Below are 20,589 nucleotides of genomic sequence, written 5' to 3' on the forward strand. Positions count from 1 at the left end.
GGCAGGAGAGTGGAGGCAGAGCCTCACGATGCAGCATTGAGGCAGGAGAGTGGAGGCAGAGCCTCACGATGCAGCAGCATTGAGGCAGGGGAGTGGAGGCAGAGCCTCACGATGCAGTAGCATTGAGGCAGGAGAGTGGAGGCAGAGCCTCACGATGCAGCATTGAGGCAGGAGAGTGGAGGCAGAGCCTCACACTGCAGTAGCATTGAGGCAGGAGAGTGGAGGCAGAGCCTCACGATGCAGCATTGAGGCGGAGAGAGTGGAGGGATCAGGGGGCTCTGGAGACAATGGGAGGACCAGGCTGGGAGCTGGCAGGGCCACACAGCTGTGCTCCGTTCCAGGGACAGGCTGTTCTCACGACCCCCAGCCAGAGGGGAACCCCCGGTCCCTCCAGCCCCAAGGCCCCCCCGGTGAAACACAGCTTTTCTGGGCCGCCTGCCGCTACGTGCACACGGCCGACAGGAGAGAGAAAGGGCATTCAGCCCAGCTCACAGGCACGCCAACAAAACAACTTTCTGCAGACAAACCCCAGCTCACACCGCAGAACTGTCCCCACAGGACAGCCACTGGCACAACAACACCATCTGCATTTAATTAGGTTTTTGTTTTTTTTTGTAAAATTTTATTTTGTTATTGTTACCTTTATTTACAGGCCTGCAGCAGTGTCTGGCAGACGGAAGTTTGAAGCAGGAAATGAGGCCCTGATGCACTATGCTCAGTGCTAATCAGAGATCCTTCAGTCCAACACAGGCCTGCACAGACACTTCAGATTGTAGGGAAATGGGTTCTTAAAAAAAGGTTCTTTTTTCTTTTTTTTTTCTTTTTTTAAACAAAAGAACGGAAACAACACTCGTTACAGACACAGCTGCAGCAGGAACGACAGCCCTTCCTGAGTGGGCGTGGCTCTGAGTGGGCGTGGTCCAGGTGCGTGAGGGACATGCGTGATCGCTATGTTCAGATAAGGGGTGGAGCCAACAAGCCACATTCCCACTGATCTTGAGTTTAAAACTTTAAACAGCCAGTCACAGGACTCACCCTGGCCTTGCCACACCCAATCCCAGCATTTCAGAGAGGAAGAGTTTCCCCTGATGCTCCACACCTTCCCCCACTCCCAGTCCCACTCCCAGTCCCACTCCCAGTCCTGGCCCAGCCTGCAGTTCCTCGGCGCGCAGACAGGGGGCTCTGGGCCCCAGCGGGGGGCAGGGTCAGATGTCCCCCAGGTTATCGTAGATGATGTCGGGTGGGTAGCAGGTGTTTGGGTGGGGCTTGTGTCGGGACACCTGGCCGTACAGCGCTGTGTGCTCGTTGTTGTTGTTGTTGGTGTTCTGGTTGCGCGGGCCGCTCCCCTTGGCGGGTTTGGGGGCTGGGAGGGGCTTGGGGCCCTTGGTGCGTGGGGGCGGGGGCCGGCCGTAGGCGGGGACGGAGTAGTCGTCGGCGCTGGGGTTGTACGGGACCTCGTGGCCCTGCGGCGAGTCGTCCCACGCCCGCGCACGCCAGGCCTGCGGCTCCAGCCGCGCCTCGTCGTACAGCGCCCCGCCCCCGCCCCCGCCCCCGCCCTCGCCACGCCCCTCCGGCTCGTCGTAGATGTGCTCCGGCCCCGCCCCTTTAGGCCACGCCTCCAGCCTCAGGGCGGCGGCGCGGGGCGCCAGCTCCACGCTCACGCGGTCGTAGATGTCGGAGTACAGCGGCTCGGGCCTGTTGCCAGGGTTACGCGGGGCGGGCGTGGGGGCGGCCTTCAGGCTGTCCACGGGGTCGGAGTACAGCGCGTCCGCGGGGCAGGGGGGCAGGCGCAGGGAGTCGGCCGGCTCCGAGTACAGCCCGGCCGGGTCGTGCGGGGGGGCGGGGGGGTCCGGCAGGCTGCGGCCCTCCCTCCTGCCGAACACGCCGTCCGCCGAGCCGGGCTTGCTGCCGCCGGAGTCCCCGTCCTCCCGCTCGCGGCCGCCCTCGCCCCCGGTGCGGGCCAGCTGCAGGGCGGGGCAGTCGGGGTCCAGGGCGGGGCTGCTCTGGTGCCGCTCCTCTGCCTGGGCCTTCTGCTCCCGGATCGCCCCCTCCACCAGCCCAAACACCTCGTTCCCCTGCTTGGTCTCGAAGGTGAAGTTCCCCGGGCCCGAGTCACAGCGCCGCCCCGCCTCGAAGGAGAACATCACCTGGAGAGACCAGAACAGGCAGGTGTGTGTCACAGAGAGACCAGAACAGGCAGGTGTGTCTCACAGAGAGAACACAGGCAGGTGTGTCTCACAGAGAGACCAGAACAGGCAGGTGTGTCTCACAGAGAGAGCACAGGCAGGTGTGTCTCACAGAGAGACCAGAACAGGCAGGTGTGTCTGACAGAGAGAGCACAGGCAGGTGTGTCTCACAGAGAGACCAGAACAGGCAGGTGTGTCTCACAGAGAGAGCACAGGCAGGTGTGTCTCACAGAGAGACCAGAACAGGCAGGTGTGTCTCACAGAGAGAGCACAGGCAGGTGTGTCTCACAGAGAGAGCACAGGCAGGTGTGTCTCACAGAGAGAGCACAGGCAGGTGTGTCTCACAGAGAGAGCACAGGCAGGTGTGTCTCACAGAGAGACCAGAACAGGCAGGTGTGTCTCACAGAGAGAGCACAGGCAGGTGTGTCTCACAGAGAGCACAGGCAGGTGTGTCTCACAGAGAGCACAGGCAGGTGTGTCTCACAGAGAGAGCACAGGCAGGTGTCTCACAGAGAGAGCACAGGCAGGTGTGTCTCACCTTGTCTCTGCCGTAGCGGCGCAGCAGTTTGTAGGGCCAGACCAGCAGGCTCCTCTTGCTCTTGGGGTCCTTCAGGATGAGGCTGTCACTGTCGGCCTTCAGCCAGTACGCCCCCTGCAGGCCACAGCGCTCCGAGGCCTCTGTCCGCTGCACGCTCACCCAGAACTCATTCACTGGACCAGGAACAGAACCACAGTCAAAAACACCGCACGCTCACCCAGAACTCATTCACTGGACCAGGAACAGAACTACAGTCTGCACGCTCGGTCCACGTTTGGCCCCACCACCCCAGGCAACCCCAAGAAAAACAAACCCTTTTAAATAAAATACTTATATTAATATCAATTTCAATAACTGATTAATAAAAACTTTGAATCTTGTGTTCAAATATTTTTGAGGACCCCTTTCAGTCAAGGCCTTTGGTATAGTAATAACAATAATAATAATCGATGATAATAATAATAATAATAATAATAATAATAATCAGATTTGCAAGCTGGAATCCTTTTTATCATCCAGCAGGGCTCACTCGGACATGGTAAATATTTTTCTTCCCTGTGATTGGTCCATGGGGAGAAACAGTTGAGCGTGTCTGGGACAGGAAGTGAGCGTGTCTGGGACAGGAAGTGAGCGTGTCTGGGACAGGAAGTGAGCGTGTCTGGGACAGGAAGTGAGCGTGTCTGGGACAGGAAGTGAGCGTGTCTGGGACAGGAAGTGAGCGTGTCTGGGACAGGAAGTGGAACCGCTGCTCTCCCTCTCTGGTGCCAGAGCAGACCCTTCAGCTGTCGCTATTCTCACAGGGCAGTGCGCCCACCATGTGACCCGCCTGCCACACAGGAAGTGACATCACACTGTCCCGCGCTGAGGGGAAATGAGGCAACGTGCCTCAGGTTCAAAGGTCAAAAGCTTCACCAATGAAAAGGATGGTTTGGGCAGCCCAATGCCTACAGCACAGCCTCTAAACCTGCAATCAGATGTCCCCGATTCATAACGAACGCCATTGCAAGAGAAAATTACAGATTTTTGGACTTTTAAGTATAGCATTAAAATTATGAATATCCAGGCTGCTGTGGAGCTGGACTGACAGAACGCTCATTCTGCGTCGCTGTCCCAGAATGCAATGCTCCACACGTGGAGAAGAGAGGAGCAAATCAGTGCTTTCAAACAGAAGAGGCAATATATTTTTGTACGATGAGTTTTGGAGATTTGTGAATAATTCATGAGAACATGTTGAGGGATGGGAGGGGGGGGGATTAATAACTGACCATTGAAATTTGTCAGATACTAGTTTGTGATTTTGAGTGAGGTTTAAGAAATCCTCAGGTGTGATTTCATTATCACTAGGTTAAGCTAGGGTGGCTGTTATCAATCATTTATCAACATTACAAAATCATCCTGTGAAAGAGAATACAATTGTGCACGGAGTCGAGATTACCATCAGGTAGCACTTCCTGTATAGGTTGCGAGGTTCAGTTCAGTTTTGGTTGTTCATCGTCTATCCTACCATGTAGAGCACCTGTTAAGTTAGCTTGTTGCACGTCACAAATGTAGTCAGGAAATATGTCCCTCGGGGGAAGATAGCAAGGGAAGGGAATGTGGAATCAACCCAGCCTGAATGTGAGCGTGTGTGGGTGTGTGTGTGTTTGTGCGTGTGTGTGTGTGTGTGTGTGTGTGTGTGTGTGGGTGTGAGAGTGTGTGTGTGTGTGTGTTTGAGTGCGGAGCCCAAACTGAGAGAACACAGGAAGCAGCAAACTGAGCCTGTCAGTTAGCCCCTCCCCCAGGATGTGTTGCTGTGGTTACCTTCCTCTCTGGAGGAGTAGATGAGGTTCTCCGCCATCTTGAATTCCTGCTGCCCGTTAGAGTCCAACACACCGCCTCCCTGTGGCACACACAGTTACACACTCCAGTACACTCCACTACATTTACACACACTCACACAATTACACACAATTAGACACTCACACACAATTAAGACACTCCACTATAGTACACAACACTCACTGTACAGTAACACACAGGATGTGTTGATCTACTTAAAAAAAAAAAAAAAACTTTCCAGAATCAACCTGCCACATTCCTGCATAGAGGAACAAGCAAGCAGAACGAGGGATGGCCTGAGTGTGTGACCCTGTGTGTGTGTGTGTATGTGTGTGTGTGTGTGTGTGTGTGTGTGTGTGTGTGAGTGTGTGTGTGTGTGTGTGTGTGTGTGTGAGTGTGAGTGTGTGTGTGTGTGAGTGTGTGTGTGTGTGTGTGTGTGAGTGTGTGTGTGTGTGTGGTGACCCAGCGTGTGTGTGTGGTGACCCTGTGTGTGTGACCCAGCATGTGGGGTGACCCTGTGTGTGTGTGTGTGTGAGTGTGAGTGTGAGTGTGTGTGTGTGTGTGTGTGTGGTGACCCAGCGTGTGTGTGTGGTGACCCTGTGACCCTGTGTGTGTGACCCAGCATGTGGGGTGACCCTGTGTGTGTGTGTGTGAGGTGACCCAGCATGTGGGGTGACCCTGTGTGTGTGTGTGTGTGTGTGTGTGTGTGGTGACCCTGTGTGTGTGTGTGTGTGTGGGGGGGGGCACAGTGATGGACAGCACTGAGGACCCACTTATTGCAGGAAATGCCCTGCGCGGCATCATGTGACCGGGGTCAGAGGTCGCCGCACCTGAAAGGCGATTTCGCACAGCTTGTCCACCCAGGCGGCGCAGGCCTGCCGCTCCGTGGCGAACACGTGCGTCTTGTCGTTGGTCTCCATGCAGAAGGCGGCCATGTTGTCCTTGGGGCAGGTCTCGGTGAGGGCGGGCAGGATGCTGATGCACTCAGACAGCCGGATCACCTTCTTGTCCAGCTTCTTGGTGCTGCTGGGCTTCTCACTGCTGCCGCCACAGTCAAAGAACTCCAGGCGAGCGATGCCACTCTGACTGGCTGGGTACAGCACAAACCAGCTCTTCTTCCATTTCTGACAGAGGGCGCAGGGAAGGGGGGGAGAGGGAAGGAGAGAAAGAGGGGGAGATGGAAGAAGAGAGAGGGGGCAGAGGGAGAGAGAGAAAGGTGATGGGGTAGAGAGGGAGAGGGGTTAGGGTTCTTAATAAAGGTTTAATACAATAACCCGGTAAACAGCACTGTCAGGGCCTTTTTGCTTTTTTATGTGACTTGATTGAGCTGATTAAGGAATGTATTGTTTATACACTTACCAAGCACTTTATTATACCTACTTATTCATGCGATTATCTAATCAGCCAATTGTGTGGCAGCAGTGCAATGCATACAATCATGTTGATACGGGTCAGGAGCTTCAGTTAATGTTCACATCAACCATCAGAATGGGGAGAAAATTTCCCCTGCAGAAAAACTGCTGATTTCCTGGGATTTTCATGCCCAACACTAGTCACTAGCTTGCAAATAAATAAATAAATACATAAATAAATCCAGTGAGCAGCAGTTCTGCAGAAATTACAGCAGTACAGCAGAAGAGCATCTCTGAACACACAACGCATCATCACTGGATAGTAGTGGATAGGCTGCAGCAGCAGAAGTCTTTTCCAGACCGTGGGGCGAAATGTGAGCATTCACAAGATAAAAATGGCATCATACGTCCCTCTCCCTCTCCCTCTCCCTCTCCCTCTCCCTCTCCCTCTCCCTCTCCCTCTCCCTCTCCCTCCTCTCTCTCTCTCTCTCTCTCTCTCTCTCTCTCTCTCCCTCCCTCTCCCTCTCTCTCTCTCTCTCTCTCTCTCTCTCTCTCTCTCTCTCTCTCTCTCTCTCTCTCTCTCTCTCTCTCTCTCTCTCTCCCTCTCTGGTGTTGGGTCCAGGTGTGTAGAGGAAGTGTGGTGTTGGGTCCAGGTGTGTAGAGGAAGTGTGGTGTTGGGTCCAGGTGTGTAGAGGAAGTGTGGTGTTGGGTCCAGGTGTGTAGAGGAAGTGTGGTTGTGTCACTGTTAGTGAGCAGTCAGAGGGAGGACATGAGGGTGTGATGGGGGCAAGGCAGAGCCAGAAGGGTTTGTGATCACATACACACCTCACACCTTACACATAGCATACACACCTCACACCTTACACATAGCATACACACCTCACACCTTACACATATCATACACACCTCACACCTTACACATAGCATACACACATTACACACACCTTACACATATCACCACTTTCATTTTCATAACATTGCTGTGTCCCAAACATTATGGTGCCCTAAAATGGGCAATGGATAAACACTACTGTAATTTCGACACACTGAAACCAAAATGTATAAAAATACCCTTCATTAATATCTGACAATGTGCACTTTAACCACATGATTTTTGTCATTACAAATCTCAAATTGTGGAGGTCAGAGGCAAATAAATAAATCATGGGTCTTTGTCCCAAACATTATGGAGGACACTGTATATCACCTGACATATAACACACAGACAGGGTGAGTCCCCATCTCACACACATTACCCATATTACACACACCGCACACATGTAATAATGTACACGTGTGTAATGTGGCGGCCTGTAGCATAGTGGTTAAGGTAAATGACTGGGACCTGCAAGGTCGGTGGTTCGATCCCCGGTGTAGCCACAACAAGATCCACACAGCCGTTGGGCCCTTGAGCAAGGCCCTTAACCCTGCATTGCTCCAGGGGAGGACTGTCTCCTGCTTAGTCTAATAAACTGTACATCGCTCTGGATAAGAGCGTCTGCCAAATGCCAGTAATGTAATGTAATGTAACACATATCACACACAGACAAGGGTGAGAGGACAAACGCTGCGGTCTGAACTTCACAAGTGTTCTGCAGTTTGTGTTCGGCTGAGGACTCGTGATTGGATGCCTGATGACACACATTCTGCTCAGACAGAAAGGGAATCAGTAAGCAAAGATAGGGCAATCTTACTGTGCCTTTCACTGCACCGGAACCTACTGTGTTGTGCAGTAACACTCTATATGAGTATCTATCTGAAATGCAAACTAAATTAAGTGTTCTTGTACTCAGAACTCAGTGCATCCGTAGAATGACATCAAGTCAAAGGCTGCCATGACTTAAAGCAAACAAGAAGGGAAGAATTCGTGACGCACGGGCAGAGCTACAGAGTTCAAGGCCTTCAACGAATTAGAAGCCAGTGATGATAAACTAAACGCACACTCCTGATATATCATCAGAATTTCAGCTTGTAATGGAAACAGTGGTCTCAGTAGACCAAAATAATACTACGTGTCACAAACAAAATATTCTAAAGTTTGTGGTCATCGCTGGTTGTGTAGTCTTACGTCACATTTTCCGTCACACGCGCGGGCGTTTCTGTGGTAAATGTAGCCTCGAGCTGTGTCGGCACAGATTAGGTAATCGTTTAAAGTCTCAATGTACATCGCAAATATGTAGCCAAATTAATTCCGTTAAAAAAACCATTACAATACCCAGCGGTGATTTTCTTTTTTAAAAGCAACATCAGTAACTTGTCACTTGAAACAATATTCTATCGAACAAATTTGGCAAGTGTTTTCACATTAGATACACTTTCATGTGCTCATGTGACATTATTTCGGGAAACGTAACTGTGGATATAGTTCTGAGAGCACTAGAACAATCTAACTGAATCAAACATGAACAAAACGTAACTAAATCTAACCCACTACGTTTTTTTCTTTGCACTTTGTAAGTTCGTGGCTTTTGGTGGTTACAGCTTGAACAACTGCACACGTGATATTCGAAAGAATCGACCATTGCGATTTCAGCAAAAACTCGTAAAAAAAAAGTTTAAAAGGGTAATCCTTGATATATGGATGGTTCAAAACAACGCCCCATACTTCAAGTAGAAGACAGTTAAGTGTCATATTTCAAATTCCAAGAGCTCGGGGATGTTTTCTCCGTTATATGACAATCGATAGGATTTTGTTTAGCTGCTCTTACCTTGCCAAACTTTTGGTGCTGTACATAAAGTTGTCCTTCTTTGACGTGCGTATCCATCTCCTTCAGAGGGCAGAGAAGTTGGCACACGGTTTGTTTTTTGCGTTTTTTAACTTCTTTTTTCAAACTTCCTATTGCTATAACTTCCGTTTGACAAATATTCGGGTAGGCTCGCATCTAAGTGTGGCCTACTGCGAATCATTTAACGCATTGCATTATAATTGGGGTATCGTACAATCCACCCCTACATGTCTTATGTTAGTTTTACGTCTTCTTATTATTATGTTGGATTATTTAGCCCTCGGCCAAAGTTCACTGCCGATGCAGTTCCTGCTTTTGCCGCTCCCTCCCTCTTTCGTAGCGAGCTTAGTGGCGTGTAGGATGAGCGTCTCTCTCTCTCTCTCTCTCTCTCTCTCTCTCTCTCTCTCTCTCTCTCTCTCTCTCTCTCTCTCTCTCTCTCTCTCTCACACACACACAGACACATCTCTTCCTCTTTCGATTGAGAAGAACTACATAACTATTTCATGTTGATTTTGCGGAAGGATATTGCAATTTCTAGCAGAATGCCAGACCCAGAACGTATTAATAAACACAGCCTCGTGTGCGCGAGCACACGCCACGCACTTTCAGTGGTCTGTCTGTCCCGTTTGTGGTCTGTCCTGTTCATTTTCCTTTTGGTGGACATGGTGATCAATGGTGGTAATCTATTGACTCATCATTTTGGTGATAAAACAATTTGACTTTTGCTCAAAACATTGTGTTCAGTCAGGAAGGTCGGATGTGGGTTCCCCAGGTTACTGTAGATGCCTTGTCCAATCTGTCACCACTCTTAGGGATGAGCCCTCTCACTCACTTTCTCTCTCTCTCTCTCTCTCTCTCTCTCTCACTCACTTACTCTCTCTCCCTCCCTCTCTCCCTCACTTACTCTCTCTCTCCATCTCTCTGTCTCACTCACTCACTCACTCTCTCCCTCTCTCTCAAAATACAAATGAGCCAAACATAACCCATTATTTTTGCACATGTTCAGACTTAACTCACAAAAAGCAATCTAATTTACTGTAAAATGTATTTAATTACATTGCAATATGCTAAATGTCATTTTGCTAAGTTTATGTCCAGTTTCAGATTCTATTTATTTCTACTTGCAAGATGTTAGTGGACTTAACTTTCAAAGCAGTTCGCTAAACCCTGAAATATTGGGTAATTTGCTAATCAAATGGTTAAAAAGTCTTTACCGAGGGTTAGGTTGGGGCAGGGCACTATGGAGCAGAGGGGTGCGAGCAGACTGGGGGAGGGGCAGATTTCTGACGGAAATAGCGACACTGCAGGCGAAGTAGTGAAATACAGACAATATGTTCTAATGACTATTTCACTCAATTATTGGACTCCATATAACATTAAATTAATTTTCATAATGGACTTGGGGTATCAGTTCGTTCACACTGATTGAGTCAATTTATGAAAGGGTTATAAAAGGGCTGGGTGATGCCCGTGCGCAATGGCTGCTTTAGCACTGTTGGAGGGCTTTGCCAATGGCAGGCTTCGGATGGAGAGGGTGTTCAGGGACCACAAGGATTTTCCGGCCCAAGATGATGACTGGCTTATGAGCCGATTTTGTTGATTTTGATATCCTTGCGCCTCGTCATGCCATCTGTGTGGGGGGGGGAATAATTGGAATGACCCAACGATACATACGGTTTCCCTACACTGCAGGTGAACAAGCCAACGCCAAAGCGCAATTTACAGCGCGTTCCCAAATGTAATCGGAGCGATCGAATGCACTCATATCGCCATAAGGACACCACACGAGGTTGGAACGTGACAAATCATCAGTTTTTGTAAACGGATGCCATCACATTTTTAAATGGTTGACTGTGTAACCGATAATGTTAGTTTCGTTTTCTAAAACCCAGTACCGACAAATTTAATTGCATTTTCAACTTTATTTTGGGCCATCTTAATAGTTACACATCAACATTGTAACTTAGATAATAGCTGAATTGCCAATTAAAGATTTACATGAATATGGACGTGGTGCAGTGTCATGCTGGTCGATCTTTTTTTTTTAAATGCATCGGTTAAAATAAGAATTCTTCATGTTTTCATCCCTCTTCCATATGGTTCCGTTGGGAGTGTAATATTTGCCTGATATAATATGACACTATAACATATAACACTGAGTCTATACCATAGGTGTCTGGTCTAATGATCATTTATGCCAATACAGGTCTCTATACAACTTTGATAATGCATTTTATATGGCGCGGGATAATCGTGGTCGTCAAATTTCGTGTAACGGTCAATTTTTCGCTGAAAGCAGGATATTTTCGTTTTCAATATCTAATGGATAAATAGCCCCATGATGATGTATTGCTTTATGTAAATACCGCATGGTGGAAAGCTATGTTCAGTTATCCGGTAATTTGAATTTGCATGTCAACGAATAAACACGGATGGAAAAACGCCATACAATAAGCCATAAGTGAACCAACAGCGACAGAAAACTGAAATTCTTTGACAACTATGGTACTGTAGCATTTACTTCCCTGAGGTGTTTGCATTCTTAGCCCCCTGAAATGGCCACAGAGTGATTGCTAGTTTAGAATCTAAAAAGCATATTGCCTAAACCGCAATCGGTTATCAGTGAGCTATTTTTTTTGTAAGCGAGTTTGGTTAACCGTTTAAACGAGGACGAATTTGATTTTATGAATCAATTCCATCAATTTCTAAATTATCTTTCTTATTCGTCTTTCTAAGTTTCTCTTAGCTTTGCGCTCTGAGATTGCCATTCACAGACATAGCCATTCACAGACATAGCCTACATAGGGATCATCAAGGACAGTTCTATGCTTATCACTATTAATTAAGGTCGTTTCTTTAACCATGTATGGGTAATTGTAGGAGTGAACTAGACGGTGTGTTGGCCTCGTGCACGGATGGACAATTCCAAGTTGATTTGGGATTTATACAAGGAAATTGCGCACTGGCAGGCCTACACAAGGTTGTATAAATCAGAATATTTTTTGGCGTACGTACAGTTCCTCATTTGTACGATAGGATGAAGCATAAACTGTGGAACTACATCTAGATCTACATCTAGATGTCGTTATTCTTTGTTGTGGATTTGTATACTCATTAGTGTTGCAATAATACAGTACCTGTGTAAATTGAGCACTGTCACCTAGTGGAGGTTCAATGGATTTCAGCAATCATAGCATGACTGCTTCAGTAATGTTCGCCCCCTACCAAACTGTGCAGAAACCACTCCAATCCTAGGGCATTTATAAAACTCTGCATCGAATTTTTCTTGCTTTAAGCCCTGCGAAATTGAAACTACAGCAAAGTTGCAATTTCAATCTTACGACAGCCTTAGATTTTAGCTTTGGGACATTTGGTACCTACCACGTTCTAAAAGACCGGCCAAGAATGAACATAACGTTTCGGGGTGAAGTAGGCGTTACACAAACACTTCACATGTGACTAATGTCCGCCTATTAAATCCGCAGTAGTAGAACCACACTTTTATTTTATTTTTTTGGAAAATTAAATCTAGCCAGAGCGGCTAAAATGAGAAAGGAAGCTTGGCAAATATTCACTCTGATGCATTCTGATAATGGCACCTCACTGAAATTATATAATTTTTCCAGCGCATTTGACAGCGGTTAAAAAAAGAGGTGGCACCAGTTCAAAGTCAAATGTGCCGATAAAAATACATTGCAAACTGGTATTGTTTACTGCAATTCATATTCAAATGTTCAAGTTAGTGGGTAAGGGCATTACATACATTTTGGCAAAATATCCATTAGCGATTATGTAAATGTTCCGGAAGCAGGATTGAATTAGTAAAAGATAAGTGATACTAGCGAGGACATATTTTTATTTGAAGTCCCTATAGCCTACCAGCCATTGCAACAGCAGCTCATCTGACACATCGATATACTGCAGGCCTCAAACCCAGACTGGTTTTTAATCCCAGTCCTGCCAGGCCCCTGTGTAATAAAGAAACAAATGAAAGACTGAGGTGAATCAGCAGGTTCCTGATTGGTGAAAGTGTGGACACCTGACCGTTTGGGAGATAATGTAGGAAGTATTCAAGGACTGAAAAAATGACAATGAGCTGCCCTGCTGGAAAAACCCCCAGCTCAAGGTAGGTTTTGAAACGGCTGGTAGCTGGAATTTAAAGCTGGTTGCAGCAGGATTTCACAGCATGCATGGTTTATGGTAAAAATGCTGAGAGAACCGAAGCCCCTGCATTAAGAGCCTTTTGATTCAGTTCTTAATTTGATCAGTTCAAAAATATGTTGCATCATTTTATGTAATTGTTTGCAATATAGCACAATCAGCACAATTCATGTGAATGGTAAATGTCTGCATTTATATAGCGCCTTTATCCAAAGCGCTGTACAACTGATACCTCTCATTTACCCGTTCATACACACACACACACACCGCGGCCATGCGAGGCACCAACCAGCTCCAGAATGTGGGACTTCAGAGGGTACATAATCCTTCAAAACATAACAGGTACCTAATTTAGAAAAATGAACTGCTTGTTAAAAATCTTGGATTGCAATTGTGGTCGGAACTGAAACCAGCATACACAGGGGTCCCTGAGGAGCCAGTTTGAGAAGCAGTGCTTAGGCTGAAATATCCTTCAACACACACACCGCTGTCTGGGTCAGTCTCAAACATGCACCGAAACAGAAGAGGAAACAACTCCAGGAAGTGAGGTATTCCTTTAAGTTATGGCGCCAACCTCTCGGTTTGCATGACAGAAATGTATACAGTTCTGTCGTTTACGCATGCCCTCAGACCACTGGGTGTAGGGCTCCCTCTAGTGGGAAAAGGAGGAACATGCACTGTTGGCAGTTCCTGATTATATACAGTACTGTGCAAAAGTTTTAAGGAGGTGTGAAAAAATATAGTTTGAAAGTAAGAATGCTTTCAAAAATAGAAATGTTAATAGTTTATTTTTATCAATTAACAAAGAGCAAAGTGAGTGAAGAGAAGAAAAATCTAAATCAAATCAATATTGTGTGACCACCCTTTGCCTTCAAATCAGCATCAATTCTTCTAGGTACACTTGCACAAAGTCAGGGATTTTGTAGGCATATAGTCAGGTGTGTGATTAACCAATTATACCAAACAGGAGCTAATGATCATGAATTTAATATGTAGGTTTAAACACAATTATTACCTGAAACAGAAACAGCTGTGTAGGATAGTTAAAACTGGGTGAGGAACAGCCAAACTGCTTCCAAGGTGAGGTTGCTGAAGACAGTTTAATGTCAGAAGTCATACACCATGGCAAGACTGAGCACAGCAACACGACACAAGGTAGTTATACTGCATCAGCAAGGTCTCTCCCAGGCAGAAATTTCAAGGCAGACAGGGGTTTCCAGATGTGCTGTCCAAGCTCTGTTGAAGAAGCACAAAGAAACGGGCAACGTTGAGGACCGTAGATGCAGTGGTCGGCCAAGGAAACTTAGTGCAGCAGATTAAATGCACATCATGCTCACTTCCCTTCACAATCGGAAGATGTCTAGCAGTGAATTGGCAGAAACCAGTGGGACCAGGTACATCCATCTACTGTGCGGAGAAGTCTGGTCAGAAGTGGTCTTCATGGAAGAATTGCGACCAAAAAGTCATACCTCTGACGTGGAAACAAGGCCAAGCGACTCAACTATGCACGAAAACACAGGAACTGGGGTGCAGAAAAATGGCAGCAGGTTCTCTGGACTGATGAGTCAAAATATTGAAAATAGTATGAAATATTTGGCTGTCGCAGAAGGCAGTTTGTTCACTGAAGGGCTGGAGAGCGGTACAAGAATGAGTGTCTCCAGGCAACAGTGAAGCATGGTGGAGGTTCCTTGCAAGTTTGGGGCTGCATTTCTGCAAATGGAGTTGGGGATTTGATTAGAATTAACGGTCTCAGGCAGATACTTATCCATCATGCAATACCATCAGGGCGGCATCTGATTGGCCCCAAATGTATTCTGCAGGATAATGACCCCAAACATCCAGCCAATGTCATTAAGAACCATCTTCAGCGTAAAGAAGAACAAGGAGTCCTAGAAGTGAAGGTATGGCCCCCACAGAGCCCTGATCTCAACATCATCGGGTCTGTGTGGGATTACATGAAGAGACAGAAGCATGAGGCTGCCTAAATCCACAGAACTGTGGCTAGTTCTCCAAGTTCTCCATATACTGTATATTGACTGGCTTCCTATTGCCGCACGTATCCGTTTCAAGGCCCTAGTGTTGGCATTTCAGGCTGCTAAGGGGACTGCCCCACATTACATACAATCCCTGATCACTCCCTACTCCCCAGCTAGACCACTCCGGTCTGCCAGCTCTGGTCGCCTTACGGTTCCCTCTCTACGGGCACCTGGCGGTCGAGCTGCACGTTCACGCCTGTTTTCCGTTCTGGTTCCTCAGTGGTGGAATGACCTGCCTACCACTGTCAGGACAGAAGAATCCCTCCCCCTATTTAGACACAGACTCAAAACACACCTCTTCAAACTCTACCTTAGTCCTCCCTCCTGATTCCCCTCTCCCCTTTCCGATATCCCTCTTGTCTAACCGAAAAAAAAGAAGAAAATTGCACTTCAATAACTATGTTTTGCTTAGAACAGCACTTCATGTGTATTTTACTTGTTACGGATGTGATGCTTTAACTTGTGGAAGAACCGATGTTCTTTTTTGGATTAAAAGCGTCTGCCAAATGACTAAAATGTAAATGTAAATGTAAAATAATATCAGCATACTCAGATCCCCTCAGAGTGTGTTTGGAGCATGTTCTCACCTAAAAAAGTAATTAATCAGTGTATAAGAACCCTAGCAGTGTATCAGAATGAGATACCAAAAATACACACAGATGTCCAAGCCATTATTTAAAAAATAGTTAGCGAATTTATTGGAACAAAATGGTGAAGAGCTTCTAGTTTAGGTAGTTTTAGTGATTTTCCATTTGATGTATGAAAATAGTTGTAATTAACAGAGTTGATCTGACATGATTAACATATACATATAAAACTTTATCTTGATTAGTTAAAAAAGAAACATTTATTCCACAGACAAACCTACACTGACACACTGACACACTGACACACACTGACACTCACACACTCACACACACACACACACACACACACACACACTCACACTCACACTCACACTCACACAAACACAGTCACACACACACACACACACACACACACACACACACAGCTGATCAGGCCAAACTGGGCCCCCAGAACTCCCGGAATGTGGGAACAAAAGTATTGTTCTTCGTCTTGTGGTACCGCTTCACAAACAGCTGGGGGAGACGGAGAACAAGGTTACACATGTGAGAGTGCACGTGCGCACACACACACACACGCTCTACTGCGCACTCACACACTCTACTGCGCACTCACACACACACACACACACTCTACTGCGCACTCACACACACACACACACTACTGCGCACTCACACACTCTACTGCGCACTCACACTCACTCATACACACACACACACACACACGCTCTACTGCGCACTCACACGCTCTACTGCGCACTCACACTCACTCATACATACACACACACTCACACACACACGCTCTACTGCGCACTCACACGCTCTACTGCGCACACACACGCTCTACTGCGCACTCACACACTCTACTGCGCACTCACACTCACTCATACACACACACACACACGCACACACACACACACACTACTGTGCGCTCACACAACACTCACACACACACTCTACTGTGCACTCACACACACTCATACATACATACACACTCACACACTCTACTGCGCACTCACACACACACGCTCTACTGCGCACTCACACACTCTACTGCGCACTCACACACACACACTCTACTGCGCACTCACACACTCTACTGCGCACTCACACACACACACTCTACTGCGCACTCACACACACACTCTACTGCGCACTCACACACACTCTACTGCGCACTCACACACACACACTCTACTGCGCACTCACACACTCTACTGCGCACTCACACACTCTACTGCGCACTCACACACACACACTCTACTGCGCACTCACACACACACGCTCTACTGCGCACTCACACACACACTCTACTGCGCACTCACACACACACACTCTACTGCGCACTCACACACACACACACACTCTACTGCGCACTCACACACACACACTCTACTGCGCACTCACACACATACACTCTACTGCGCACTCACACACACACTCTACTGCGAACTCACACACACACACTCTACTGCGCACTCACACACACACTCTACTGCGCACTCACACACACACACTCTACTGCGCACTCACACACACACACACACTCTACTGCGCACTCACACACACACACTCTACTGCGCACTCACACACATACACTCTACTGCGCACTCACACACACACACACACGCACACACACACTCTACTGCGCACTCACACACTCTACTGCGCACTCACACTCACTCATACATACACACACACACTCATACACACACACACACACTCATACATACATACACACACACACACACACACTCACCCTCCCTTTAACATGTTTCATTTCTTCATCTTCGGAATCTATGATGACGTCATCATTGCAATCGGGATAGGGAGAGTCCTTGCCTGAGGAAGAATCAATGCATAAACACTGAATACTAACACTACACATTAACACTGAACTAACACTGAGCATTAACACTGGACACTGCACGCTAACACAGCACTGAGGGGTGTGTGTGTACCTCTGCTCTTGGTCCGGAGGGTAAGCACAGGGGAGGCCCCCCACATTAAGGGAGAGACACAGTTTCTGAAGCACAAGAAAAAATGATGAATTAAACAGACAGGCACACACACAACAAACACAGACTGGCAGGCAGGCAGGCACACAGACACACGGACAGGCAGAGACAGACAGACACACACACACACACACAGACAGACAGACACACACACACACACAGACAGACAGACACACACACACACACAGACAGACAGACAGAGACAGGCAGACACACACACACACAGACAGACACAGACACACACACACACACACAGACAGACACAGACACACACACACACAGGCAGGCAGACACACACACACACAGACAGACAGACAGACAGAGACAGGCAGACACACACACACACAGACAGACACACACACACACACAGACAGACACAGACACACACACACACACAGACACACACACAGACAGACACAGACACACACAGACAGACACAGACACACACACACACACACACACAGACAGACACAGACACACACACAGACAGACACACACAAACACACACACACACACACACAGACAGACACAGACACACACACACACACACACACACACACACAGAAACAGGCGGACAGGCAGGCAGACCCGGTGATTGGCCCATATCCCCTCACTCTTTCTCTGATGTGATTGGCAGGTGTTTCTCGGGGGTGTCGGTGCTGCTGAACTTCCTCTTCCTCTTCCCTGGCTCCGCCCCCATCCTGGGCAAGGCAGCCTCCGTGGGCCCTGGTAGCGGTCTCCGTGGCGACCGCACGGCGGCGTCATGGCGACGGGGGGGCGGAGCAGGGAGGGCGAGTCGCTCCAGACGCACACGGGGCTGCGTCTGCAGACAGGACATCACCAGAGAGAGCTCCGCCCCTTCCTCGCTCCGGCAACGCGTCCTGATTCGCTCGCTCTTCCTCAGCCCCGCCCACTTCTCTCCTCCACCCATCCCTGCTTTCCCCTCCTCCTCCTCCTCCTGCTGCTTCCTTCTCTTCAATCGTTCATCAGAGGCCCCGCCCTTCCCGTCCATCAGCCCCGCCCCTTCCTGCCGGGCCCCGGCCCCGTCCCGTGAGCGGAGCCTCAGCGTGTAAGCGTGTGCTCCAGACTCCGCCTCCCTGACGGGCGTGTCCCGTGCGGGCTCCGCCCCCTTCCTGCCGCGCGTGAGCGGAGCGTCCTGACTGGCTATGAGCCCGATTACGGGCCGGATGGGGGAACTGCATCCTCGCCTGCCATTGGCTGGATGTGTCAGAGAGGCGGGGCTCACAGAGTCAGGAGTGGCACCCGATTGGCCAATGGATTTGGTGCTCCAAACTCGACCGGAGGGAGGGAGAGAGAGAGAGGAGAGAATGGAGTCACCCGTGGAGGGAGGGAGAGAGGCTGAGGGAGAGAGAGGGAGAGGGGGAGAGAGAGATGTTCCTTTATTAAACCCACAAAAGAAGTCGACTCACAGTGCTCTACAGATAGATAAGGGGCAGGAACTGTGTGTGTGTGTGTGTGTGTGAGTGTGTGTGTGTGTGTGAGTGTTCATAACTCACAGGCTGTGTTGAGATGCTGTATAAATGGTAATGGTATATAGCGCCTTTATCCAAAGCGCTTTACAATTGATGCTTCTCATTCACCCATTCATTCATACACTCACACACCGACGGCGATTGGCTGCCATGCAAGGCACCGACCAACTCGTGGTGTCTTGCTCAGGGGCATTCTGACACACTCAGGGCAGAATCGAACCGGCAACCCTCCGACTGCCAGACGACTGCTCTTACCACCTGAGCCAATATCGCCCCATATATAACTAAACTGTATGATGATGATGACGATGACGAAGGCTCACGGGCTGTGTTGAGGTGGCCCAGGAGATGGTGGTGTTGACGCAGTGTGTTCAGGAGCTCAGGCTGCTCCAAGTCCTCCAGCACACAGGGGGCAGCGCTGAGCCACGACACGGTCTGCAGCAGGAAAACCACAGTCAGCACACCGTAACGTGTCTCATCAACCCCACTTTACACCTTTCCAGGGCTTTAACTTTATCCACCCATCCACTTTATCCTGATATCCATCAGAATGTGTGTGTTTATAAGCACACCAGAGCTTTACCAAGAATAGGCTGTTTCAGTGACTGTGATTTTAAGGCCAATATCAGTGAAACTCTGTTCGGATTGGGTTTGGGTTTGGGTCTGTGTGGGTGGGTTTGGGTTTGGGTCTGTGTGGGTGGGTTTGGGTTTGGGTCTGTGTGGGTGGGTTTGGGTCTGTGTGGGTGGGTTTGGGTTTGGGTCTGTGTGAGTGGGTTTGGGTCTGTGTGGGTGGGTTTGGGTTTGGGTCTGTGTGGGTGGGTTTGGGTTTGGGTCTGTGTGGGTTTGGGTTTGGGTTTGGGTCTGTGTGGGTGGGTTTGGGTTTGGGTCAGTGTGTGTGGGTTTGGGTTTGGGTCTGTGTGGGTGGGTTTGGGTCTGTGTGGGTGGGTTTGGGTCTGTGTGGGTGGGTTAGGGTTTGGGTCTGTGTGGGTGGGTTTGGGTCAGTGTGGGTGGGTTTGGGTTTGGGTCTGTGTGGGTGGGTTAGGGTTTGGGTCAGTGTGGGTGGGTTTGGGTCTGTGTGGGTGGGTTTGGGTTTGGGTCTGTGTGGGTGGGTTTGGGTCAGTGTGGGTGGGTTTGGGTTTGGGTCTGTGTGGGTGGGTTTGGGTTTGGGTCTGTGTGGGTGGGTTTGGGTCAGTGTGGGTGGGTTAGGGTTTGGGTCTGTGTGGGTGGGTTTGGGTTTGGGTCAGTGTGGGTGGGTTTGGGTTTGGGTCTGTGTGGGTGGGTTTGGGTCAGTGTGGGTGGGTTAGGGTTTGGGTCAGTGTGGGTGGGTTTGGGTCTGTGTGGGTGGGTTAGGGTTTGGGTCTGTGTGGGTGGGTTTGGGTCAGTGTGGGTGGGTTAGGGTTTGGGTCTGTGTGGGTGGGTTTGGGTTTGGGTCAGTGTGGGTGGGTTTGGGTTTGGGTCTGTGTGGGTGGGTTTGGGTCAGTGTGGGTGGGTTAGGGTTTGGGTCAGTGTGGGTGGGTTTGGGTCTGTGTGGGTGGGTTAGGGTTTGGGTCAGTGTGGGTGGGTTAGGGTTTGGGTCAGTGTGGGTGGGTTTGGGTCAGTGTGGGTGGGTTTGGGTTTGGGTCTGTGTGGGTTTGGGTCTGTGTGGGTGGGTTTGGGTCAGTGTGGGTGGGTTAGGGT

The 20,589-nt window shown here is 48.9% G+C and overlaps 2 protein-coding genes across 5 annotated transcripts in view; both read right to left on the bottom strand.

Moving 5' to 3' along the window:
• tinf2 (TERF1 (TRF1)-interacting nuclear factor 2) overlaps positions 1–20,589 on the bottom strand; it is a 104,885-nt gene that overhangs the window by 76,204 nt on the left and 8,092 nt on the right. For 3 of the 4 annotated variants that reach the window (XM_061253158.1, XM_061253159.1, XM_061253156.1), the window contains 5 exons: positions 19,236–19,347; positions 18,034–18,778; positions 17,363–17,427; positions 17,161–17,243; positions 15,489–15,917 (listed from right to left, as the gene is read on the bottom strand). In XM_061253158.1, coding sequence (XP_061109142.1) covers positions 15,834–15,917; positions 17,161–17,243; positions 17,363–17,427; positions 18,034–18,778; positions 19,236–19,347 — 1,089 coding nt within the window. In that variant the 3' untranslated portion in view covers positions 15,489–15,833. Of the gene's footprint in view, positions 1–15,488; positions 15,918–17,160; positions 17,244–17,362; positions 17,428–18,033; positions 18,779–19,235; positions 19,348–20,589 lie in introns of those variants that run through there. The other variant, XM_061253157.1, reaches the window with a different exon arrangement.
• Positions 609–9,027, bottom strand: dok1b (docking protein 1b). Its single transcript, XM_061251941.1, has 5 exons — positions 8,603–9,027; positions 5,373–5,666; positions 4,525–4,603; positions 2,725–2,897; positions 609–2,147 (listed from the first exon to the last, which is right to left on the bottom strand). The coding sequence occupies exons 1-5, from the start codon at positions 8,774–8,776 to the stop codon at positions 1,206–1,208; spliced, it is 1,662 nt and encodes a 553-aa protein (XP_061107925.1). The 5' UTR covers positions 8,777–9,027; the 3' UTR covers positions 609–1,205.

Source organism: Conger conger, chromosome 8, assembly GCF_963514075.1.
Source record: "Conger conger chromosome 8, fConCon1.1, whole genome shotgun sequence".
In the NCBI taxonomy this organism is placed as follows: Eukaryota; Metazoa; Chordata; class Actinopteri; order Anguilliformes; family Congridae; genus Conger; species Conger conger.

Coding starts and splice junctions, on each gene's coding strand:
- dok1b (XM_061251941.1), bottom strand. CDS start 8,776: ATGCGAGCCTACCCGAATATTTGTCAAACGGAAGTTATAGCAATAGGA. Junction 5,667..8,602: donor AGCACCAAAAGTTTGGCAAG/GTAAGAGCAGCT, acceptor GCCCTCTGTCAG/AAATGGAAGAAGAGCTGGTT. Junction 2,148..2,724: donor GCCGCTACGGCAGAGACAAG/GTGAGACACACC, acceptor TGGTCTCTCCAG/GTGATGTTCTCCTTCGAGGC.